At 37.3% G+C, this 27061-nt stretch overlaps 1 protein-coding gene across 9 annotated transcripts in view; it reads right to left on the bottom strand.

Moving 5' to 3' along the window:
• LAMA2 (laminin subunit alpha 2) overlaps positions 1–27061 on the bottom strand; it is a 611630-nt gene that overhangs the window by 111622 nt on the left and 472947 nt on the right. For all 9 annotated transcript variants that reach the window (XM_065543374.2, XM_065543379.2, XM_065543380.2 and 6 more), the window contains 6 exons: positions 20425–20536; positions 13055–13217; positions 11448–11658; positions 3080–3196; positions 1936–2099; positions 482–620 (listed from right to left, as the gene is read on the bottom strand). In XM_065543374.2, coding sequence (XP_065399446.1) covers positions 482–620; positions 1936–2099; positions 3080–3196; positions 11448–11658; positions 13055–13217; positions 20425–20536 — 906 coding nt within the window. The remainder of the gene's footprint in view (positions 1–481; positions 621–1935; positions 2100–3079; positions 3197–11447; positions 11659–13054; positions 13218–20424; positions 20537–27061) is intronic.

Genomic DNA, 27061 nt, shown 5'->3' with positions numbered 1-27061 from the left:
TAATTCATAAATTCATAAAAATTCATTAATTCATAAAAATGGTATAAATTGCTTAAAAGCATACAATCCAGTATGTTTTATAAAAAGTGCATTTTATAGCCAAACTTCATATGTAACCAACTTGTGTGTGATTATATGCAATGGTTTTTTTTTTTTACTAATGACATTTGAGATAATGGTGATAAAATTCCCTATCCAGAGTGTTCTCTTTGCCTGTTTTATTTTGTGAGTTGGTAGCACAAACTTGCTTGGTGTCTGTGATAATGTTAAGACCTTAACAGTAGTAGTGGGTGACTGACAAAAGAGTTCTACTATAATTTTAGCGTACTGAGAATTTATTTTAGGTAAATTTTAAAAGAGGTCTTCAAAAATAACCCAAAACAAATATGTCAATTTACTGGGATTTTCCAGACTGACTTACATTTGAAAAATGCAAAAAGGTTGACTTCCATTCCCAGCACATGTGCTATTTGTTTCTTACCAGTTTCGTAGCTTCGTGTGCAAGATCTTTGGCTTCTTTGGCAACTTTCTCAGCTTCATCAATATAGTCCTTAATATTGCTGTAAGCTTTGAAGGCTGCAGTGGCATTGAAGGAGATGTTTTTAGCCTCATCAAGGATTCTGGTGGGATGATTCAAAAAAAAAGAATGTCAGGGCACTCAATGGTACTTAAGTGAAGAACATCCCAATTATTAAGAAATCTGGCTTCCAAATGATCATGGCCAATATATCTAGGACAATTCCAAATCACAGTGAAGTATCTCCTTATTATATTGTCTTGTAGTTTTCTACAACCTAAACTTATATTTCTAAGTAATTCAGCTATGAAACACTACCAACATATCTTAAATACCCATTGCATCCTCCAAAAGTCTCTGCAACCATGTACTCTAGCAGGTGTGTGATATGAGACAGTTCTTTGTTAAGCATGCTGTGAGATTCAGAGCACTTCTTCTACTGGGATTAATTTCACAAAATCTTTTTGGGATAGCTGCACTTCCCAGAGGAGACTAAATGAATTTCAGAAGAGTAAATGGCCTGTTTCAGGCCAAATGACCAATATGTCCCCAAGAAAGGACTTAGAACTTGGATCTGATAATATCTAGCTTTGTGTTTCATCTACCACTCACCCTTCATTATAAAGTGGCAAAAGTTTGACATAAAATAAAATGATAATGCATATATTTTCCAAGGTCTTCAAACATTAGTATTTTTTCTTTGTAACAGTAAGTATTAAGTATGAGAAAAAAGCCTTGCATGTGATGTAGATTTATTTGGGCAAATTATTCTTGGGGCTAATAGCACCTCTATTAATTATGACAATCTCAAAATTGTGGGAGAAGCATATCAGTTACACACAGAAGGCTGTTTGTAAGTCAAATATATACTTTCCTCTTTACTCTCCCTCCTATGACCTATGTAATAATCCCAGCTAGAATAAGCTGATATTTTACAGTAGAAAATGTAATATCTCCCTGGAGCTTAAAAGAGAAAAAAAAAGACTTAAAGGCTATGTATGGGACCACATTTTCAAAAGTCTCCCTTTTAACAATAAATTGTTTTGATTGCATTAGAAACATAAAACTGAAATTTGAAACAGAATGTGTTTTTATATGTTATTTAAAATGCTAATAAGGCAACCACTGTGCTTTCTAATAAAGAACAGAAAATAATTTTTTCTAAGTGTAGCCTAGGGCTATGTTCATTTCCTACTAAGCCATATTTGAATCTATTTGTAACTCAGACTTTGATGCTGCTCTAGCAGAGCTTTGCCCAGAACCTCCTAATTAAGCCTGTCCACAGAAGAGCCATATAGCTAGTGTGTTCACAGTTAACAGAAATCAGGATTTGAAAATTATTCTGTACCATTTATGCCAGTTAAAACCTTTGGACAAGCATCAAAATACACAAACATTTCCAACAACAAATGACATACCCATCAAGGACAGCAGATGAGTCATTCAACTGAGCTGCATGGCTCTCAGCTTGGGACACCTTCTCGGCAAGCTTCCTGTCCTTTATTTCTTGGGAGAGGTCATCTATTTTGTTGTTAAGCTCCTCAGACATAGGTGGCAATTTAGTTTGGATGTCTTCAACATACTGATTTGTAGAGAAGAGGGCATTTTAAGCAAGTGAATTCAAGCCTCCTCTCTTTTACTAATTTCTCTATGAGACATAACTACACGTTTGTTTATTTATTTATTTATTTTTTGAGACAGAGTCTTGCTCTGTCGCCCAGGCTGGAGTGCAGTGGTGCGATCTCAGCTCACTGCAACGTCTGCCTCCCAGGTTCAAGCAATTCTCCTGCCTCAGCCTCCTGAGTAGCTGGGATTACAGGTGCCTGCCACCACACCCAGCTAATTTTTTGAATTTTTAGTAGAGACGTGGTCTCGCCATGTTGCCCAGGCTAATTTTGAACTCCCGAGCTCAGGCAATCCGCCCGCCTCGGCCTCCCGAAGTGCTGGGATTACAGGCGTGAGCCACCGCGCCTGGCCCAAATGTTCAGTTTTTAAATGAAACTTCAAACTTACTAACATAGCAGAAAGAATAGAGAATTAAAGTCATTATTTAATGAAATAGACTAGGAAATTTAAGAAACCAACTTACATCAAGAAAAGCCTATCTATTTAAACAATGCCACTTCATAGTTATACATATCATTAGGATCTCTTAGGCCATTTGCATTTCTATGACCACATATCACTCTATGTAATGCATTATACATTACATGTTAAAAGCCTGTTTGTAAATTTACATTTCTCTTTTAACTAATGTTATATAAATATTGAAGCAGATTGTAAGTGCTGCTCTAGGAACAAGAAATGTCCTTCATCGCTGTGGACAAAAACAGATTTGTGTGAATGTGTGAGTACCCTCACACAAACACTCATGTCCACTGGGAGAACAAAGTGATACTCCAGTTGTCACCAATAGATAGGCATGGTCACAGCAGAATAATGCAAAAATAATTTTATCTCTACAAGAAAACAAATACTAGTATTTGCTTATATTACTGAGCTTTCTCATAGGCTCCCATTTACTCATTACCATCTCTCTTTTGAGTTCTACCAAATACTCACGTCTATGATCGAGTTGATTTCATCTGCAAGACGGTTGGCTTCATCGAGTATGTCATTGCCCTCTTTTAAAGTGTTCTCAATTTGTCGTTTCCCACTTTCAACAGCCTCCTTCTTTTTCTGTAGACCATTACGAACAAGACATCAAAACTGCGTTTTCGTAAAATCCTACCTACCCCTGTATTCCTGACTTTCCTGAGCTGTTTGAATAAAAGCTTGGCAAAAAAGGTACATCATGTTGACAATGTGGCTAGATGAGAATAATATAAACTACTTAGCCAGTCCTTCAAGAGTTCTTCTATGTAGAGGCTTGTACAGGTTATTTCTCCTTCTCATTGTGAGAAAGTCATCCAAGCGAAGAAAAGTTATGCGATACTAGTTGAGGAATTAAAACTACTTGAAAAGAAAGATGGAGTATCCATTTCTAACTAAAATGTAAGTGCTGAATAGTTACATTGGTACTACATATTGAATTCTAGAATCTATATACAAATGAGTACTTTGTGAGCATAAACATAAGCAGATGTATTAAATGGGAGTTCTGTGAAATTTGAAGTGAGATTTTTAAGGAAACTTAGGGAAAGTACTTTTTTTAAAGTATTTTTTAAGAAATAGAGAAACTATCACATGGAAGAATCAACCTAATGGACTGTTTCATGGGAGAATAGATTATAATTTTTCTTTGGAACATATAGCTTGTCTCGAAATTACACAAAACTCAATCCTGGCCTAGAAGAGTAAAATTAATGAGAGACAAATATTGCTATTTCTCCATCTGGGGCATTTTTTTACTTATTTTATTCTTTATACTTTTGATTCATTCCTATTCCTGAAATCACCATTCTACCTATAGATTTAACTGCATCAATTGTAATTTTAAGCTTTGACCACTTATAGGCTTTTTCTATAGACAATAATGCTAATTCATTTAGATCTCAATATGTGCCAGACAGTTTATAAGCATTTTGTTATTCCAACTCTTTGGATCCTATGTTGATCACTTTTTACGTAAGTGGAAAATTGAACAAGTAAAGGGCAGTGGTCTGAATGTTTGTGTCCCCTGGTAATTAATATGTTGAAATCCTAATCCTCAAGGTGATAGGATTAGGAAGTGGTACCCTTGGAGGTGACCAGGTCATGAAGCAGAGACTTCATAAATAGGATTACTGTCCTTATAAACGAGACCTGAAGGAGCTTGTTCATCCTTTCACCATGTTAGGACATAGTGAAAATGGTGTCTGTGAACCAGAAAGTGGTCCCTCGTCACACATCAAATCTGCCAACACTTTGATCTTGGATTTCCCAGCCTCCAGAACCATAGGAAATAAATTTTGATTGCATATAAGTCACTCAGTATTTGGTCTCTTGCTATAGCAGCTTAAATGAACTAAGACATTAAATGATTTCCTTAAGGTAAAATAGTACAGTGTGGTTAAGATTTAAACCCCTGTCTACTTAATGATAGATCCTGGGTCCTGGACTATGAAAATACTATCTCTTCTATTATAGAAATCACACTTTTAAAATTTGCACTGGGCTAGTGCTAATTTCATACCCTTCTTTCCTCACCTTCACCAACCAAATCAGTATGTTGCCAGGTACATACATCTAGTTCCTGCCTCTAAGCCTTTGCACTTGCAGATCTTCCCACTATGTACTCTTCCTGCTCTTTGGCTTGTTTCCTCCTCCCTCCATTTTGGTAACAGCCACTCCTCTGATTACCTATCTAAAATAGCACCCATCCTTGTCTCAATCATTCTCTATATACTACGGCACAGTGATTAAAAGCTACACCCAAGTGACAGCCCTCCCGGTTTGGGATCTCAGCTCTGCTCACGCCTAAGCTATGAAACCTTAAGGAAGTAATTTAGCTTCATATAAAATGTTTAGTCCTTCTCTACTCAATGTGCAGCCCATTCACCAGCAGCATCAGCCACACCTGGAAGCTCATCAGAAATGCATAATCTCAATCCGTTCTTAGGAACTACTGACTTAGAATCTGAATTTTAACAAGAACCCCATGCGATTGATAGACATTGTAAAATTAGAGAAGAATTAGCTTAAAACACTGCCTGGCACACAGTAACACTGTAATTTTAATTATTATAATTACCTTATTTTGTTCTTAGAACTCATTTATCTGAATTGTATTCTTTAGAGTGGTCAAAAGCTATAGAAACATAGATAATATTATTTTCTTTTTTATATAGATTGATTCATCTTGATTACTTTTGCCAGGAATTGCTAAAAACAAAGATTATGTAATAAAAATCAGAAATACCAAAGCATCACAGATACATGTACGGGGACTAGCAGAAAGGCACAGCCTGTTGAACTATACATGGTTAACGAAGGACAATACATTGAATGTATTATGCAATATCATGCAATATACCATGTATTATGTATCAATAAACAATTTATGTATATCAGCCCATGCATCCAAACTTTATGTTTGTATCTTATACTTGTTTACTGGTTTAGTGACTGTCGCCTGCACTGTAACACAAATTCCATAAAGACAGTCTTATGTACCACTATCTCTAGTACCTAGATGAGTTTCCTCAATAGATGTTTTTAGTAAATAAATGAAAATGGGTCAGGCATGGTGGCTTATGCCTGTTATCTCAGCACTGTGGAAGGCCGAGGCAGGCGGATCACCTGAGGTCAGGAGTCTGAGACCAGCCTGGCCAACATGGTGAATCCTTGCCTCCACTAAAAATACCAAATTAGCTGGCTGTGGTGGTGCATGCCTGTAGTCCCAGCTACTCGGGAGGCTGAGGCAGAATTGCTTGACCTGGGAGGCGGAGGTTAAAGTGAGCTGAGATCACACCATTGCAATCCAGCCTGGGTGACAAGAGCAAAACTCTGTCTACAAAAAAAAAAAAAAAAAAGAAAGAAAGAAAATGGAGTCAATTCCTGGGACTTGTGTTGGTGACACTTGGCTCATTTAGCTACTCCCATCACTAATTCAGGGGAAGTAGTGATATGTCATTCACTCTTCACAGAAAACAAATGTAGGAACAGTCCCAATGTCCCTGATTACAATGTCCCTGATTACAAGTCATATCTGATCTTCCAAGGGTCTAACATTCTTTTACACAACTGCCAATTTTAGCCCTTAGCTTTTGTATGAACTGAGTTAAAGTATAGCATGTACAGAAACACAAGAATATTTTACAACGTGGCTTGTTCGAATTAATGGATCGAGGTAATTTAAAATGCTGTGCCACTGGAAACAGGGAGAATATTTCCACACGTGTTAATTGAAGAGCTATATATATTTTGATTTCAATAAAGTAGTGACTTAGAATCTTTTGTAAAAGCTCTAATTGAGTCACTTTAGGGAGTCAATTGTCATGCAAAGATCAAAATGTGCTTCTATCATACTCAATCAGAAATGATGATCAAGAGGTTAAATAAATTTTTTTTTTTTGAGACAGGGTCTTGCTCTGTCGCCCACGCTGGAATGCAGTGGCGTGATCTTGGCTCACTGCACGTTCCGCCTCCCTCTTCCCAGGTTCATGCCATTCTCCTGCCTCACTACAGGCACCTGCCACCACACCCGGCTTTTTTTTTTTTTTTTTTTTGTATTTTCAGTAGAGATGGGATTTCACCATGTTAGCCAGGATGGTCTCAATCTCCTGACCTCGTCATCCACCCGTCTCAGCATCCCAAAGTGTTGGGATGAGGTTAAAGAAATTTTTGAGGTGTCTTATTTTCAGATTAGATACTGATGGGTTCCAGCTTTGAACCAAGGAAAGATGGAAATTTGGAGCTCACAAATATTGATAAAAGTATAGAGTATTTGGGTTTGTTTTATGGCACTTTATTTACTGAAGAAAAATCTGTTTTGTCTTTGCTAGATACTGTTCTAGGATTTGGGGATGAAGTGAGGAAGAACACGTGTTCCTCATGGCTTGTCTGGAGGAGAGATAAAATGAATGAGTAAATTAATGTATAATATATTCTTAAAGAAAGATTAGATGAGTACAATAAAAACAAAGAGAGGGACAGATAGAAAATGATATAGCATATAAAATACCTAATATAGAAAACTTAGAGTATTTAAGAAACAGAAGGAAGGTCTACGTATAGGGAGAATTATTCTACAAAAAGTATGGCATAAGTATAATTGCTCAATGATTCTGTTTGGATATGAAGGTTGATTATAGTTCTACTTTTAACTTGTAATCAATTATATCTTAATTTATTCCAGAGCTTTGCAAATTGAACACTTTCTTTTTTTTTTTTTTTTTTTTTTTTTTTTGAGACAGAGTCTCGCTCTGCCGCCCAGGCTGGAGTGCAGTGGCCGGATCTCAGCTCACTGCAAGCTCCGCCTCCCGGGTTCACGCCATTCTCCTGCCTCAGCCTCCCGAGTAGCTGGGACTACAGGCGCCCGCCACCTCGCCCGGCTAGTTTTTTGTATTTTTTAGTAGAGACGGGGTTTCACCGGGTTAGCCAGGATGGTCTCGATCTCCTGACCTTGTGATCCGCCCGTCTCGGCCTCCCAAAGTGCTGGGATTACAGGCTTGAGCCACCGCGCCCGGCTCTTTTTCTTTCTTTCTTTCTTTTTTTTGTGGTGTGTTGGTGTGGTAGATTCTTCAGGAACCTGCAAAAGCTCTCTTACTGTCTATTCTTGTTTTCTTTTCTTTCTTTCTTTCTTTTTTTTTTTTTTTTTTGAGACAGGGTCTCACTGTCATCCAGGCTGGAGTTCAGTGGCATGATCACAGCTCACTGCAGGCTCAAACTACTGGGCTCAAGCAATCCTCCCACCTCAGCCTCCAAGTAGCTGGGACCACAGGCATGCACCACTATGCCTGACTAATTTTTGCATTTTTCTATAGAGATACGGTGTCGCCATGGTGCCCAGGCTGGCCTGTGTAATCTTTATGTAGCAACTTACTCTTTACTCGATCCACACTGCCTTCTTTGGCAAGGTTATAATGGTAGATTTGGGGATAGATTGTTCAATACATATTCTTTTGCTTCACTGAATTATTCGTCTTCTCTCCTGCCCGTGAGGTCCCCAGTTCCCTTAGCCCTCTCTCCATTGCTGGAAATACCCTTCCAACTCCATCACTATCTAGTAGCCTTTTATGATCTGGCTCCAAATTCCAGAGCCTTCTCTGCTACAGACTTTTACGTAGCTTTTGAAAGTTTTTCTGCTATACTGAAAACATCCTAAGATCACCTTACACTTTCAAAGCTTGGGCTGGGGTTCCTGCTGCTCTGTCTTTCTTCCAATTCCTCTCCACTTCGCTATGATGCTGTCATATTTGTGAAACTTTTGCTGAATCTCCCAGTCAATATTATCATAGTATTACGTAGAGTGAAAGGTTAACATGTCTGAATTTTTCAGAAGATTGTAAGTTCTTTGAGGCCAGGAGTCATTTCTATTCAACCTCAAATACCCTGGTTACCGACAGTACCTTGATATGGTAGGTACCTGACAGACATTTAGATAAATATTATCTCAGCCTACTTTTCTAGCCTAATATCACACTATTTTCCAATACAAAACCATTTCTTCAGTTTAAGTGAACCACTCAAATTCTGCAACATTTTATTTTAACCCATGACTGCAATATTTCAATTGCTTCCTATAGCTGTCAGGATAAAAACCAATTACTTAGATTAGTCTCACAATGCGATTCTCTTAGAACTGAAGGTCTGCACTCTGCCTATCTTCTCTGTCTTTCTATCCCTTCAGTCGTTCACTCGCTTCTTTCCAAGCCTGTCAAACCACTGAACTTTCCCCCAAAATGTCCTTTTCTTTCCTCCATGCCTTTGTATATGTTTTTCCCAGCTTCTGGAATGTTCTTCTCTTTCTTCTTCTGTGGCCCAGTGCTTACCCTTTAGGATCTAGCACAAGTGTCAGGGCCTCTACAAAGATCTTCCTAAACTCAGGGGTGACTTAGACTCCCTCCTTTGCTTACCCCTGTGACAATTATGGTACTGTATGGAGTGGTTTGCTTATGTGTACCTCTCACTGAATACAAGTTACTTGAAGTAATCAGAGATGGTGTTTTATTGTTTATACCAGTGGTTCTCAACCTTGAGGCTGCATCTGAGTCACTGGAGGGATTTTTAAAACACAGATTTCTGGGCCCCATTCTCAGAGTTTCTGAGTTGATCATTTGGGGATGGGGTCCGAGAATTCGTCTTTTTGAGAAGTTTCTAGGTCACACCGAGGCTGCTGCTCTGAGGGGCCTCATCATTGACACAATCAATTTTGGAGTCTAGCATGTTTCCTGAATGAATTAGAGGCTTGATAAAATTTTTAAAAAGAAAATTACATACCACCTTAAAATAAATAGAAAGTTTTTGAGTTGGGTCTTAATTATATCACCTTCATTGTGGGCACAGCCATAAGAGAGTTATTTATTTAAAATGCAGCTGACTATTCTACCAAAGAGATGTAATGCGTCAGTTTTCTTCAACCTGTATAGGCATCAGATTAGCCCAGGGAGAGTGTTAGAATACAGACATGGGGCCATACCCCAGACCAGCCTACACAGACTCTCTGGCTGTGAGCCCATGAAACCTGTTGGCTTAACAAACACTCCACGTGATTTTCAGCCGTTTGGGCAGCAACCATGGTAATTTAAGCAACCATAAATAATCTATGCCTTATTCATATTAATTCAATTAGTTTATCTATTTTATCCAGTAACTTTTAAAGAAGCCTTTAGTTAAGCGTGGCACATAAAATGAAAATCCAAAAAGGACCACTTAGAATTTCAATACTGACTATACATAAGCTCCAGGCACTTGTAGGGGTGCCCAAGAATGATGACTTCTGGTTTTAAACATCACTAAAAGAAACGAATAGCTAAAGGTACTACTGACTGTGCCATATAACTCTTCTTGAAATATTTCTCAAATACTTACTGTGCTTTCCACACAGGTAATTTTCATTTCTCAAACTGGTGCCATAAAATAGAGAGGTGCACCTTCGGGTAAGTCACACGGCCGGTGTGTCACCAAGCAGGGCGAATCGTGCTGGAGCCTGTGATAGGACAGTGGCCCAGCATCCTGCCTCACAGGAGAGAGATTTTTCTGGAATACTGCTAGCATGTCAGTAGACTCCAAATTAGTTAGGATTAGGTGACTCAGTTAAGAAAAAAAGTAAGCCTCTTCCATCTTCTACCAGAATGACAAGGCTGAGTCTCAGAAGAGGGACCCAGAAATAAAATATATTTAAAAAAAAAGTAATTCATCCTCTTACTACTTAATCCAAAGGAAAATAGAAATAAATAGATTTTAAAAATCCTGGTTCATTTTATTCAATCGTTACTGTCCTTCGACAAACATTCCTACATACATACTATATGCCTGGGGGTGTTGAGTTACTGTTGCAGGTGAAATTATGTGTTAGAAGACGTTTAGGTCTGCTTCTGTTTTCTGACCTGCCGGAGTCGGATACTTTGGAAACAGCAAAGGTAAATTTGTCTCTGGGGAGAAAGTTGTTGTTTAAATATTAATATCAAATACAGGTTTCTGCTGTTATATGTGCTGAATTTACTCTTAGGAAAAGTGATTATTTACTATGTTAAGATTAAGAAAGAAAATGAAAAGAAGAAGAAAATAATAATGGAGGAATCTGTTTTAGTTCTAGTTCCATCAGCACTCTTAAAAAGATAGAGGCTGCCCATAATTTCTTGAGTTGAGAAATAACTGTTATCTGTGTGGAAAAGGAGCAGAAAATAACCCAGACCTTATCTGTTCCTATTAGTCCCTTTTAAAGGATCATTTGCATAGAACACAGTGCACAGAAAAAGGGGAACCAAATGTTTTCCAAGCTCTGGTCTCAATTCATTGAGCTATTTGTCATGTGCTTAGATTGAATTTGAAAGTGTAGGGGACTTCTATGATCTTTGGCAGCAAGATCTCTGAACAAAGTTTGGGAATTAGTTTGGGAAAGCTGCAAAATAATATGATATGAATATTTGAAGATACCCCACCTACTATAGTATAATGCAGTCATAGTAGATTTGGGGAACCGATGCTTACAGATGTTCATTGACTTGCCCAATTTGTATGTCTAGTTAAGTGGCACAGTTGTCACTGAGACCAAGGTCGCCTGACTCCCTGTAAAGAACTTCTTCCACTGTATCACAGTGTTCTTAAATATCTTCAACAGTTTAATTTATCGAAATTTTATTTGATACTTTGAGTGATGGTAACTGGTCATTAAAAACAAAACAAAAAAAGTCATTTCTTGTTCTGTTTCTTAGAAGTTCCCTTTCAGAGTTGTCACTTTTGATCTTTGTAAATGGGCATCAAGTAGAATAGTCCAGCCACGTTCAACACTGCCCCCCAGTCACCAACCTTCTGAGATTAAGACAAAAGTGCTCCTAAGACTCACCTCCAACGCAGTCATGTTTTTCTGGTTTACTGCAAATAAGCGATTAGCTTCTCTGATTTTATTCGTGGCTTCTCTCAACAGGTCCCAAGCGTCATCAACTTTGTTTTTGTAGTCTGCCAGTTTTTCTCGGAGATCCTTCTCCATTTCTTCATTTTTTCCCCGGGACTCTCCAAACAGCTTCTTCACTTTTTTCAGAAGCCCTTCTGCAGCTCTGCAACCACCCCCAGCCCAATGATAGACAATGAGCTCATGTCACTGCCTTAGGGTTTATTGGTATTAAACAACGTTACAAACAGATACTAACATGAAAAGAATGAGAAAATAAGAAAACATGTAAAATAGATTCACTGTGTGCTAAATCAAGTTGAAAACTGGTACCTGAGACCATTTATAATTAATTAAAATAAAAGCAAAACATATTTTTAAAAAATCCTTTTAAATTTGTAAGTAAAAAGACATTTTGAATCAGAAGGGGTCTCATGTCATTCTGGGAATCTGATTGATGAAATGAGTTTTATGAGTTTTATGATTCAGTTCACATACCAAAATCAAACAGTCCACCTGTTTCATCATACTGAGACCTGTTCTCTATTACTTTGAATGTAATGATGAATATTGGTATGTTTGCTTAGAAACTGTGAACAGAATTCTAGGTCATTGTCATGCTAGTAGAATAGCATGATTTTAATCTATGTTTCTTTTTCTTCCAACTGACTGATCTGGAAGTTTTTCTGGGTTTAACTTACCTAGTTTTTCTAAAGTGATAATTTCCAAATCATTCAGAAACTCTAAATACTTGAAAGACAGTAATTCTCAAACTAACGTGCCTCATAATCCCCTGAAGGGCTTGTTAATACATGGTTTGCTGGTACCATCCCCAAAGTTTCTGATTCAGGAGGTCTGGGATGGGGTCTGACAACCTGTATTTTTAACAAGTTCTCTGGTGTGCTGATATTGCTGGTTTAGTATAAATTATTTAACTATTAATAATACTACCACTTTGAAGTTAGCTGACTATGAATGTAGAGATATATCTATTTTATTGAGTGTTATCACAAAAGTTCTTTAGCATGAGTAAAATCCCTATCACTTTTCCCAACCCTCATATTCCCCATTCTTATTTGAAAGTATTAGGTGTTTATTATTTGATGACTTTTCTTTTCAGCATTTCTTAAGATGATAAAATGTATAGGTTGGCCAATACATGAATGGTAAGGTCATTACTTTGTATATGGGTATTTTTATTAAAACAAAAATCAACTGATAGTCCAAAAGTCCCTAATGCAGGTGATTAACAAAGCAAGCTCATTAGCCTAATTATAGAAGGGGCAACACCAGAAAAGATCATTTACTTGATTATATGTAGGCAAGAACATGCTTTTGTTTCATTTTAGAACAATGATAGAGTACAATTAAATAAGTAAATGAATAAATAATGATTGATAGATAGATAGCTAGATAGACAGATAATAGATAACATAGCAAACATCTCCAGGTTGGAAAAACAAAGCATCTTTTATTTATACATACGATAAAAATTTAGAAAACTGTAAATTATCTGGAAATCTCAGTGTGTCAAATGAAAAAATAATAACTCATCTACTCACACCAACTCGTCTTCAGCAATTTCCTTTTGTGTCTCTAGATTTTTCCTCCTCAGTTCTTTAATCATCTGGTCAATCTCTTTCTGAAGGCCTTCCAAATTTCTCTCAAAGGCCTCGTCTCGAGTTCCTAGAGTTTCATTTAGTTTTATAGCTTTTTCATTTACAGCTGCAGGGGGTAAAACAAATTTTGTAAATTAGTAAACAAAAATGCCACATGGAAACATGGTATTCAGCATCTGCTGGGTACCACCATCTCCAAATGAAGAGTATTTTGCCGTGAGTGTTCCTGTTGGGAAACACAGAGGTAGTTAAGACAACAATCAGTAACAGGGAAATGTAATATATTTCTCAATATTTTATTTCTTTTGGGGGTTACAGCAATTAAAACATGGTGTTTTTAACCTCAAAAGAAAGAAAGAATTACAAATAAAGAAGTAGGTCAAAGCATATTCAGGTACGAGCTCTAAAAAAAACGGTGACCTGTAGCATAACACTTGGAGGCTGGAAACACAAGCTCTGCATTGCTGATAAGCTAGTCACAGCAGTGCTATCAGTCAGCTTAAAAATACCAAGTATGGAAATACATTCAGTGATGAGATCTCTGAAAATGAACCTGCCCTTGTATTTCCACATAGTTCTCCTGTGTTCATTTTTTAAAGGAGTGAAGAAAGAAGCACTCTGGTCTAGGCTTATAACCCTTCTAGGAGAAGGGTTATAAATTAGGCTTCAACGACACCTTCCAGCCATAGCATCCTTCACAAGGGTCTGTGTTTATTATGCATTAAATGGGGTTTCAAACTGTGCTCCTTGGAATCGTAGGATTCTCCAGGTGCTTCAGGTTTTCTACAAATGATGTCTATTCTGCCAAGAATCTGCTTTATAGGTTGGTGTTCTGGGCAAGATTTCATTTGAAAAAAGAATTTTCTGTCAAATAAAAGTTTAAAATGGTGAATTAAAACATTTACACAGTTATATTATTAGTTTTATACTAAAGTTTCCTGGAGTGTGTTCTATAGGACATTTTTTTTAGTGAGTTTAAGAGAGATGTTTTCTCAAACTCTTTTGTCAGCCGAATACTTATTTCTATAATATTACCTTTGAAAACTTCTAGAATGAGGAGGGGTCTAGGTTGGCCAAGAGGCATTTTCTACCATTCAAGGGTGTATCTGAAGATCTCCGTATGACATAGATAATCCTGAAAATTAATTTATTTTCTTGGAGAGAGTTTTGCACTGGGCAGAGCTCCTGAAACAGTTGCACACAGGCAGGACAAGCAGCGCAGGCAGAGGGCATGTGAGAAGGTGGGTCAGCACAGTGGTTCTAAAAGGTGGTCCCCAACAAGCAGCAGCAGCATCACCACCCTGGAGTCCATTAGACATGCAGATGCTCAGGCCCTACCACAAACCTGCGGACTCAGAAATTCTGGGGGTGAGGACCAGCAATCTGGGCTTTAACTGACATAATTTGTACCCATTTTTTAAAATGAAGATATTAATAAATGCCACTTCTCAACCTGCTAAAGCTGTATGGTTTTTCTTTGTTAAATGTGTGTGTGTGTGTGTGTGTGTGTGTGTGTGTGTATAAATCAGCTTTCATAAGAGATATCTTTTGAAATTTGATCTAATTTAGGTTCTGGGCCTAGGCAGTATAGAGGAAGTGACAAATGAGAGATAGAATCTCACTGTTTCTCTTGTGCTCTAGTCTCAAAGCTAAACTTCTACAGAGAAAAATCTGGTGGAAAAAGAATGACATCAGAGAAAGGGAAAAGGCAAATATGGCTGTATCTTTTGGATGGCATACATAATTTCTTTAAATTAAAACCATTTGTAAACAAGTAGAAGAAATCATTAAGGTACACAAAAATGGCTTTAGCAAAATGATCGTGCATTAATAAAGCAAGCTTTGTTACATAGATATACATGTGCCATGGTGGTTTGCTGCACCTATGAACCTGTCATCCAGGTTTTTTTTGTTTGTTTGTTTGTTTTTTGTTTTTTTTTTTTTTGAAATGGAGTCTTGCCGTGTCATCCAGGCTGGAGTGCATTGGCACAATCTCCGCTCACTGCGACCTCCACCTCCCGGGTTCAAGCCATTCTACTGTCTCAGCCTCCTGAGCAGCTGAAATTACAGCGCATGCCACTGCACCCAGCTGATTTTTGCATTTTAGTAGAGATGGGGCTTTGCCGTGTTGGCCAAACTGGTCTTGAATGCCTGACCTCAGGTGATCTGCCCACCTCGACCTCTCAAAGTGCTGGGATTACAGGAGTGAGCCACGGCACCCAGCCCATCATCTAGGTTTTAAGCCCCTCATACATTAGCTATTTGTCCTAATGCTCTCCCTTTCCTCTGCCCCCAACCCCCAAAAGGCTCCAGTGTGTGTTGTTCCCCTCCCTGTCCATGTGTTCTCACTGTTCAACTCCCACTTATGAGTGAGAGCATGTGGTGTTTGGTTTTCCATTCCTATGTTAGTTTGCTGAGGATGCTGAAGCTTTCAGTTTCATCCATATCCCTGCAAAGGACATAATATCATTCTTTTTTATGGCTGCATAGTATTCCATGGTGTATATGTACCACATTTTCTTTACCCAGTCTATCATTGATGGGAATTTGGGTTGGTTCCATCTCTTCGCATAAATAGTGCTGCAATAAACATACACGTGCCTGTGCCTTTATAGTAGAATGATTTATATTCCTTTGGGTATATACCCAGTTATGGGGTTGCTGGGTCAAATGGTATTTCTGGTTCTGGATCCTTGAGGAATCGCCACACTGTCTTCTACAATGGTTAAACTAATTTACATTCCCACCAACAGTGTAAAAGTGTTCCTATTTCTCCACAGCCTCGCCAGCATCTGTTGTTTCCTGACTTTTTAATAATTGCCATTCTGACTGGTGTCAGATGTTATCTCATTGTGGTTTTGACTTGCATTTCTCTAATGATTAGTGACGATGAGCTTTTTTCATATGTTTGTGGCTGCATAAATGTCTTCTTTTGATGGGTTTATAAGTGCAGCAAACCACCATGGTACAGGTATACCTACGTAACAAACCTGAACATTCTGCACATGCATCCCAGAACTTAAAGTAAAAAGGAAAATGAAAACATGAGGAAAAAAAAAGAAAAACATCAAAACATGTAACATGTACTCCATACAGTTTCTATAGGACATCACTGTGCAACTCAGTCATGAGGTTGTTGTTTTCTTGTTGTTTTTTTTTTTCCGGTTGGATATTATCAATTGTTGCAATTACTGTTATTGAAATAGTCCCAAAAGATTGCAACGTGATTAGGACCAAAAGAACAAACATTTTAGCAAATATATTGGCTGCTTATGGAATAAACTGCTATTGGCTGCATGGAATAAACTGCTATTCCATGGCCAGCTTTTTGTTGCAACCCATGTTATATAAAAAAAAAATACAAGCTCCCCAAAATGGACATGGTCCTTCAGCATCTTTTTGGATTAAATGATAGCATCTTTCAAATGGGTATTTGGTATGTGTGCTACTTTATCTTCATTATGAAAAACAAATTTTAGATATGGGTTTTGGAGAAAAATATGGCCTCATTGGGACACAAATAAATTATATATGGCCCATTAAAACTTTTCAGTTTTATTCAGATAACATTTATTTATCATTAGTGTTTTAAAGTTTTACAGTTATTTTCCAGATTATTTCACTGTGCTTTACTTACCCTCATTTAACATTCTTTTTGTATGGTGAACTGTCTAGTTTAATTTTTATTTCCATTATTTTTCTACTGAAAGTTAAATTTAAAAATGCTGTCATTTTCCATTTCTCTCATAGGCATCTATCAAGTGCTAGGCAATATGATTTTCTTAGAAATCACTGCCCCCCCAGCCAAAAAAAGAAAGGAAGCATCATTTTAATAGGAGAAGTTTAATTGTTTCACATATATAAACATACATTTTTATGTTTATATACATATATATAGTTCCAGATCCTATGTATAAATAGGATTTGGAACTTCTCTGAGCATTCTTAGAGATGAATGTGTTTTCCATTTCTTATTCAAAAGTATGCGCTATCACTTCAATATATTTTCTTTCCCACAGTATTGAAAATGATTGTAAAATATATATCTTTGCAATTTACTTATTTATTTCCCACTTAATTCAAAGGAGGATTTAGGTAATTTTAAAAAATCCTAATATCAGATAAAATTAAAATAAAGGGAAATAGCGCTACAGGTAAAAAAAAAAAAAACTTTGTAAATTAGGAAAAGAATTAGTAGACAGAAAACCATGCCGTAACATTCCATGCAGTGCATCCTAAGTCCACTTCTAAGCATCTTAGTAGCCTATGTGTAGCACGGAACACAAATAGGGTTCTTAAGAGGCATACAGTATCTATAAATATGAGTAAAAATTCCTCAGGAGAAGCAAAACTGTTTTCATACTAAGTCTGAAAAAAAAAAAGATCCTCTGATGGGTAAATTTATTAAGAATAGAAATACTCTGATCTGAGAAACAGGAAGGAAAGATGTCTATCATTGATTAAGTCCTATTGTATGTCAGGAAATAAACACTAATGGGTTTACCTATGTCCACTCATTAATTCTAATAATGCATGGAAAAAACAGAGTTTATTCATGAACTAATCAGGAGTCATAGCATGGTAGATATTATAAAATTATAGTGAGATAAGAATGCCTTAGATGAATAGAAGTTGATTATCTATGAAGAGGTCATGACTCATAATGAAAGATAGGATGAATAGTACATCTGTCCAAACATAAAGCTGAAATAGATAAATGTCAGGCTGAAGCATCTACTTTTCCCACAGCAATTTATTACAACTAACAAAAATGTAAAAGTACTGATGGTTATCCCTCATATTATAGTTTCGAGAGTGAAAAAAAAGAGGTGTGGATATGTTGTATAACCTACTTAAAGCCTTTGGTTAGTGCTTCCTTCCCTCCCTCCCTTTCTTATTTCTCCTTCCTTCCTTCCTTCCCCTTTCTTTTTTTTCTTCCTCTCTCCCTCCTTTCCCTTCTTTCTTTTCTGTCTCCCTCCCTTCCTCTTTCCTTCCTTCCTTCTTTCCGTTTCCTTTCTTCCTTCCTCCTTCCTTTCCCTTCCTTCTTTCCTCTCTCCCTTCCCCCTTCCTTCTGCCCTTCCTTCCTTCTTTCCTTCCTTCTGCCCTTCCTTTCTTCCTTCCTCCCTCCCTCCTTTTCCTCCTTCCTTCCTTCCTCTTTCCTTCCTTCGTTCCTTCGTTCCTTCCTTCCTCCCTTATTTCCTCCTTCCTTTCCTTCCTTCCTCCTTCCCTTCCTTCCCCTTCCTTCCCTCCTTTCTCCCTCCATCCCTCTCTTCCTCCTTTCATCCCTTCTTTCCTTTCTTCCCCCTCCCTCCCTTCTCCTCCCACACTCTCTCCCCCTCCCTCCTTCACTCCCTTGCTTCCTTCCTTCCTTCCTTTTTTCCTCCCTCTCCTCCCTTCCTTCCCTCCTCTCCCTTCCTTCCCTCCCCTCCCTTCCTTCCTTCCCCTCCCTTCCTTCCCTCCCCTCTCTTCCTTTCCCGACCTTCTCTTTTTTTCTCCCTTAAACTGCCAAGCTTTGTATTACATCTCAATGAACATTTAGTGTTGCTCTGGTACAATTTAAATTTGAGCTTTCATTCAATTTTAACAGTTGGATTAATTCTGCCAAATAGTGCCTGCAGGCAAAAGTGAATAGTGTTCTTATTTCCCTAAAGTATAGCTATCCCACATGGCACTTTACATAAATTAGAAACGGGTGCCCTATCTGGACAGACACAATCAGACCACCTGATCTATGCATAATTTAGGAAATGAGCGACACCTTTGGTGGGTAATCCCTTCTCTGGTGTATAGACTTGGGATTTGGGGTGGTGAGCAAGCCTGGGATAAATGTCATCTCCACTTTGCCCCCATGTTGGTTCACAAATTGTACAAACAGTACCTAGAGGCCCTAGACACCCAGAAGAAGAAAATATTCATATTGAGCATTCATGCATAACCATGCATAGTCATTCATATTGATTCATGCATAATCATGAATATGCATCTGTGTTTGGTGGGAGACGGAGGGTTCAATGCAGAGAATAAAGTAAGCAGTTTTGATAATAGGATCTATTAAAACATATGCTAGCATTTATTCTCATACCAATGCTTGATTGAAACAAATTGAAAATGAGTCCCCAGGATGGGCTCCTGGGTGTTGGGGGTTTGAAATGTCAATGGAAAGAAAAGGAAAGTTCCTGGAGCATTGACTAGGGCGTTTGGGGATCAGCTCAGAGTGAAGATGCTCTACCTGCAGTGGGATTTGTTGTTGTTGTTGTTTTCGGTCAGAGGAGGGCACTTCAAGCAGCATTAATGGAAAGTAATACTAGGGAAAGTACAACAGCTTCATCTAGCAGAGGATAAACCACAATGAGTTAACTGAGATGTTGCTGGAAGAGGTAATTTCTGTTTCAGAACCTCACACCTTTGCCTCAAATTAGCTCTCAAATTAAAACCCTGTTGCTTTTTGCAGTGGTGAATCTTTGGGATTTGTTTCTTCTTGGCCAGTGGTGCCTAAGAATTATCAATTAGAATCTGCCTTGAAGTTGATCTCACATCCTTACTTATTTGGCTACATTAAGAAACAAAGTATCTAAAACGCATACTATTGCAGAGCAAGAAAAATGTTTTATTTCTTCAAGCAAAAAACAACAACAATTTCCCAATTTCTAAACCTGCGTGCATGTTTATTATATTTTAACAAATATTTAAGGACTAGGTTTTTTTGGGGGGGTGAGTGCGGAGAGGCATTATCTGCATTCTTTGAGTTTCTTAATTTGGGCTTTTGCCCAAAAATGGCTTCCACTTTCTCATTCATGTTAGTAGATGGCAAGAACTAACTCCTAGAGCATTGTGAGCTAAATGCATCAGAGCTTCTCATAAAGTAACACATCCAAATCCCAAGCAACAGATGTTCATTAAAAACCAGTCCCCGGTATTTGAAAGGCCATTTTGAGAAACTGAAGTGCTGCTTTAATGTATCAAGTGGAATGATGACATTAACTTTCTTAAAAATGAAAAACATTTTAAACACTTTCAAATAAAAACAAAAGTTTCCTATTCTTATGTAATCATAATAGCCATGTTTCAAGAATTTACTGCTATTCTGCCCGCATTGTCACTAATTCACTGACTACTATCGCTAATTTAACACTGCAGGTCACGGGTTCTCAGCAGACGATACCCTTGAATATCTTAACCATACTACTTTTTGAAACTCAACCTTTGATTTTACAGATGTCACTTATAGCAAGAGAAATTCCAGTCCTGTGTCATCCCTGTCGGTATTTTTCTGTTGGGAGAAATGATGATTAAAACATGATTCTTTCTAATACCTTCTGCATCCCGGGCAAGCTCCTTAATGAATTCTCCCAGGGACTTTGCTCTTGTGTTGGTCCTCTCAGCATCCTGTCCAGTCTGCTCGCCATCTGCTGTCACTTTGGTAGCCTAATGATCCAAATTCAGGAAAAGCATAATTAATAGAGATGATGAAGCTACAGCTAGAGAAGCTCCCACTGGCTGCATTTTCTTTCAAATATTACTTTGAGCCAAAGGCAATCGATGAATTATTGATCAGATGTATTGGAAATGACACCCTGTGCTCAAGTATACAATTAAACTTTATTACTTCTTCCATTAAATGGAAAACAGAGAGCTGTATTTGGTCTTTTCAAAAACCCTTGTTATATGCTATGGCACAGAAGAAGCGATAAAGCACAATTATTTTTGAAATATCTTTAAGGTACAGTTGCCAAAAGTCTTTAATGGAATCTTCAGCCTCCACATGTTGCAGTTTTGTCCATATTTTATTTACTGAAAAAGTGTGTGGAGTGCAACAGTGATCTCTTGAGAGATGAACAGGCTGTCTGCCTCAATAAGCTTGATCCTATAGATTTGTTTTAGATCAATACGTTAATTAAAGAAACAAAGAGGGGGAAATGCTTAGCTACTCAGTAGTAAATGTCTGTTTTATAACACATCAAAGATGCCAATAAAACGTTAAGGGAGAATAAATGCTAGCTTTTTCCATATGATAGCACCAGAAATATGGTTGTTAATCACAGAATCATGCAACACTGTCAGCAAAGTAAAGCAGAACCCCAAAACAGCCACACCTCCCAAAGAGTATTCTCAAGCACATTCACCTCTATTCACATTTAAAATATCATTTGACACACTGGAATGCATTCAATGTGTTCACGGTTAAAATATACCATATCTAGTCAAACAAAAAAAGTGTGTATATAACATTGTTTCTTTAAAAATTACAAGGTTTAGAGTATCCTGAAAGGTTTACACTTTATTTTCCTATGTGTATGCATATGCCAATATATAAGCCTTCTTCTCTTTTACTAAAAAGATATGGATAGTCTAACTACAGATAATGAATTAGAGAATCACAAACTGTCTCAATATAATTTTGAATAAGGTCCAAGTTGGCAGCATATTAATAGTCTACAATCTTATACCAGAGTGCTTGCATACTAGGCATGGCCAAAGAATTAATTTTTAAAATATACATAAGTGGATTTTAAATAGAATTAAATGTCTGGCCAGCACAGAACATGGTAAAAGATGCTAGAGGAATTGTACTGCATTTTGTGATTTCCCGAGGGCAGCAAGAGGTTTAACTTACGAAAGTTTTCAAGGTTTTGCATAAGTGAAAGAATATAAAGTCCAACTATTAACATCTAACCTCTTAACCTGCAAGTGTTAACATCACAAATAAAAGGATGAAAGGGTAAGAATCCGTTGGAATTTTCTGTATAATTTGCAGTACATATACACAATAATTTGGAGAGTATTAACCAATGTATTATAATGCTCTGGATTTATTCTTCTAAAATTTTCACTGTTAGATTTAAAACTTTTTTTGGAACAAACTGTGCATCCAATCCCTAGGTTACTCAAATCCTTGCTTTTGTGGTGAGTGTTGCAATTATGTTCCATTAATTTCCTTAAACTTTGTTTCTTGCAAGTGTTTGCACTCAAAGGTCTGATGGGTCAAATAACTTTTTACACACAGATACATATACATAAACACATTCCCATACACACATACTCATCCATAATTTTTTAAACGTTACTTTTGAATCACTAACTAAAGTCAACAGCTTGGCAGTGAGCCAAGATCATGCCACTGCACTCCAGCTTGGCGACAGAGTGAGCCTCTGTTTCAAAAAAAAAAAAAAAAAAAAAAAAAAAGACGTTGGTAGTCTAAACTGCTTTGGATATTTTTCCAGTCTAGACTTGACTGGACTTTATGGTACCACTCCTACTTTCACATATTACCGAACACCATAAGGAACTTGATCTACATTTTGGTCATCTTCCAGTATCTTACCTTAAGAATTAATGTATCAATACCACTGGTGTCTCTTATGATACAGAAAATGTACATTATAATTTAAACTTAAAATATATTCTTTTGCTTCATCAATATATTTTCTGTTACCAAAAAATCATAATTTTGCAACAAATGGACCAATTCTTATTAACAACTCAAAGTGTCTAAATTTTAAAAAGTAAGTATATATCATGCACTGTCTCTTTTAAATTCTGGATGATCAAGATCATATTCATTGTCTTTACTTCCTCTGGGTTGTAATCTGTTTTACAGGTTATTTCATTTATGTAGGATTGTGTAAGAGTCATCATTCACGTGCATTTTATTCTTAGTATTGATGTACTAAGTACTTCAATGCTAAATTGTCAAGAATCCTACAAGCTCCATGATAAGAAAGAAGTTCAAAAAATTAGCACTAAGACCCCATGCAGTGAACCTCCCTGACATAGCAAAACTCATCCCTTCTTAGCACTCTCTTGTATCCCGTTGTCTTTACCTAGAATGAACTTCTCCTCAACACCTTTAAAGACTGGGTCCTTGTTACCCAACAGCTTTCAGTTTAAGGGCTTCTCCTTAGTGTGGCCATTCCCAGGGTGCTACCTAGGTTGCCACACTTCCTGCAGCAGGATGTTTCCTTCCTAGCACCATGGATTTGAGAATTACTTAGTAATTGGCTCACCTATTTATTGACAACCTATCCAACTGAAAGGTAAGTTCTAAGGGGGTGAGAACTGGTCTGTTTTGTTCATCATATTATATCCAGATCCTAGTATGATACCTAACTTACAGTAAATATTCTCTAATGTTGTTATATACAGGACTAAACAACAATTTTCCTAACCAATCTTGCCAACCGTATTACCATTCTTCTTGCCTACTTTCTTTTGGAACATTCTCAAAAAAGATTTTGTTCATACTTTTGCTTCTTAACTCCTCTCTATTTCTCCAAAATAAATCCAGCTTTTGAGATTCAATTCCAACTCCATCTTCTCAGTGAAGCCCTCCTTACCTATTCTAGCACATGCTCTCTTTTCTTAGATTTTCAAAAAATAATTATTATTACCACTATTCACAACTCTAATGGGTAGTAACTTTGTTGGGTGCTTTGCCATATCTATCTAACCTCCATTAGATAGATAGATTAGAGCAGACTAGGGCTCTGTCTCATTTTTTTTTTTTATTCCTCAGAGTGCCAGGCATAGTGTCTGGCAAATTGTCATGGGTCAAAGATGTTGGGTGATTGGCTGATACCATGACAATCAAACCAACGATCCCTTGGAAGTTCTAAAGCCTAACTAATAGCACTCAAACTGACTGTATGCCTGGTGCTATGCTTGCCAGCAAATGTGGTTGGCTGGGCAGTTTTCTGGGCATTTTTTTAGAAGCTCAGAGGAAGCTGCTGCTCAAGAGCTACAGTTGAAGCTTGGGAAGAGAACCAGGCATGATAATCTCCAGTGCCAACGACACTGCTTGCTAGCCACTGGCCTCACAGTAATTCAAACTGGGCCTTTGATTACACACCAAGTAGTTCCACACTGGTGGGATGGGAGTGGGAGTAGGGGGCAGGAAGAGGGTAGGCAGACTCTTCAGGGCCAGTGCAGTGCTTCCTGAAGGAGATACCTTCCCTCTAAACTAGAAGAAGAGCTTCCTCTCTAGGCTACATTCCAGAAGAGGAGGAGATGTGAGGTTCCCGGCACCAAAAGCATCAACTTAATGCGGGTTGGCACTCTAAAGGATGAGTTACACACAGTCAGGCTCAGCTGTACTTCAGAAGTACTTGTATTTTTTATATTTTTTTAACTTTTATTTTAAGTTCAGGGTACATGTGCGGGATGTGCAGATTTGTTACACAGGTAAATGTGTGTAATGGGGTTTGTTGCACAGATTATTTCATCACCCAGGTATTAAGCCCAGTGCCCATAAGTTATTCTTCCTGATCCTCTCCATCCTCTCATCCTGCCCACCCTCTGCCTTCTGGTAGGCCCCAGTGTGCGTTGTTCCCTTCTATATGTGTATGTGTTCTCATCATTTAACTCCCGTTTATAAATGGGACATGCAGTATTTGATTTTTCTGTTCCTGTGTTAGTTTGCTAAGGGTAATGCCCTCTAGCTCCATCCATGTCCCTGCAAAGGACATGAACTCATTTTTTTTATGGCTGCATAGTATTCCATGGCATATATGTACCACATTTTCTTTATTCAGTCTATCATTGATGGGCACTTAGGTTGATTCCATGTCTTTGCTATTGTGAATAGTTATGCCAGATTTATATGCATGTTTGCAAAGGCTTACAGCACTCTCCTGTGTCTCACTTACTCTTCCTGCATTTAGAGATATATAGAAGGCATGATCCCTCTTTTTACACAGGTGAAAAGGAAGGTATGAGGAGGTTAAGTGACTTATCTGAACTTACATGTATGGGGAATTGGAGATGAAACACACACTTTTTTTGTTTTGTTTGTACCCAACGCTATTTTTTGTTCGGCTAACATTCAGAAACAGTAGTAAAATACATGAAAACTGGAATATTCCAGGTGAGTGGAGGACACTGCTCCAGTTAATGTATACTTTACGTATGTAAGTTTTGGCTTTCAGTGAATTAACACATTTCAAAATCATATCAGAACATCATCTAGGTATATATTTTTAAAAATCATGTCTCATTACACAGTAATTAAGTTGAAGAGTTACCCTTGTCAAAAATACCCACGAGAGACTTCATAAAGAAGTCTATGACAAATGCACTATCACCTATGGGCGGTGGTGATAGATAGTGGTATCATTGTCAAAGCAAAATTCACAAAAATCAATCTCACCCAGGACAGGCTAGTGATAATGTTACGAGTGAATGCTAAATACTACATGATAGAAACTATCTGTCTGATTCAGTTTGGCTCTTTCTGTGTTTTATTAAATTACCATCTCCATCTTTTAGTCATCCTTCTTCTCATTCACTATTATCTTGTCCTTTGAGTATTTGACAAATAACTTCTCATTTATCCTAATATGTTGTACAATCTTCCTTTCATTCTCTATCTTGGATTTTCTTATTTTAACATCCTCTTACCTCTATTCTGCAATCTTTACAGTGTTCCTTTGTAAATGATGCCTTACACAGTATCTTGTATCTCTCTTGCCTTTGATTACCTTTTTTTTTATGTTGACATTCACTCAACTAGGTTTTTTTCCCCCATTTCTTTTTCTATTTTTTTCTTGTTTTGTTTTTTAGAGTATTTATGTCTAGGCAGCATGCATTACCATTAAGCACACGTTAATTTACTTCTGAACAATGTAGCTGTTACTTTCCTGCTTTAGCTCAAGCAGTTCTTACTGAGCCTCTTAAAATCTGCACACAATTTTCTTGGTTGGATATTACCAGTGTGTTTCATTTTCTGCCTTCTTTATGTTAAAACTAGAATCCATTGGAGCAAACCTAACTACTGAATAGATAACATTGCTTAGATACCGTCTACCTTTGCATTTGCGGACTCATATGGTTTCCTGCTAAAATTAAATTTCAGATCAAATCATTTATATGATACTCTCAAGGGTCATCTTCCAATATTACCAGCTCCATATGTCTAAGTGGCAGTGAAGGACTCATCAGGCAAGCCGTGAGGACCAACAACACACAAGGAAAGAGAGCAACCAGCTGATCCCGTGGAATGACAATGAGCCAGTTCCATGTAGAATTTCTTCCTAAATATTTCACGTGCCAATTTTAAAAGTTCCAAACCAAAAAGATATGACTTGTTTTATATATTTTTATATATATATATATCTTTTAAAAATATAAAAGGAGAAATAAAAAACACTGTTAGCAGTTGAAATCTTTTAAAAACTATAAATAAAATATTATAAACTTATAATACTGGCACTTAAATAATTTAAAAACTAGTTTCATCCTTTTGGAAATGCTTCATTTTCATTAAATTTAATATTAAATAGGCAATAAAATACAATATAAGTGAAGCTAAATTTTAATATTTTATACAGCTCAGTCTACTACACAGCATTCTCCTCTTACCGAATATAAACATTTAAGAGGTGTTTATCAATGAAAACAAAATATTCAATAATATAATTATAAATATATGCCTGATTTTAATGCATTTTAAAGCATGCAAAATCAGTGTTTATTTTGGGCTTGTCTACATTTCATCTTGTTCAAATGCTTTTAAAATTATTCACAATTAATTAAACAAATATTGACTCAACACCTATTATGTGCATAATATTGGTGATACTCTGATAAGAAACAAAAAGGCTTCTTGCCCATTTGGAGTCTACAGTCTGGTGGACTAGAGAGTTATTTGTCAAATGATCATGTAGATAAATTTATAATTGCAAACTGGAGGAAATAATACCGGTAAAAGATAAGCACAGGAAGAATCTCAGAACCCCTGCGATGGCACAGGCTTTCACAAGCTGAAATTTGAAAAGTAAATTGGAGTTAACAGAAATTAACAAAGTGTGGGGAGAGGTAGATTACTTTTAAGGCAAAGTAGTGAAATGTGTGGAAATGCTTTGTGGTGGGACAAAGTGCCTTGGGGACAGTATGGCTGGAGTGCAGATGGCCAGGGGCACAAGTGGTGGGAGATATGGCCAAGGGGAGAATTTTGAT

This window comes from Macaca fascicularis, chromosome 4 (genome assembly GCF_037993035.2).
Source record: "Macaca fascicularis isolate 582-1 chromosome 4, T2T-MFA8v1.1".
Taxonomy (NCBI): Eukaryota; Metazoa; Chordata; class Mammalia; order Primates; family Cercopithecidae; genus Macaca; species Macaca fascicularis.
Note: the sequence above shows the minus strand (reverse complement) of the source record. Positions and strands in the feature narration are given on the sequence as shown.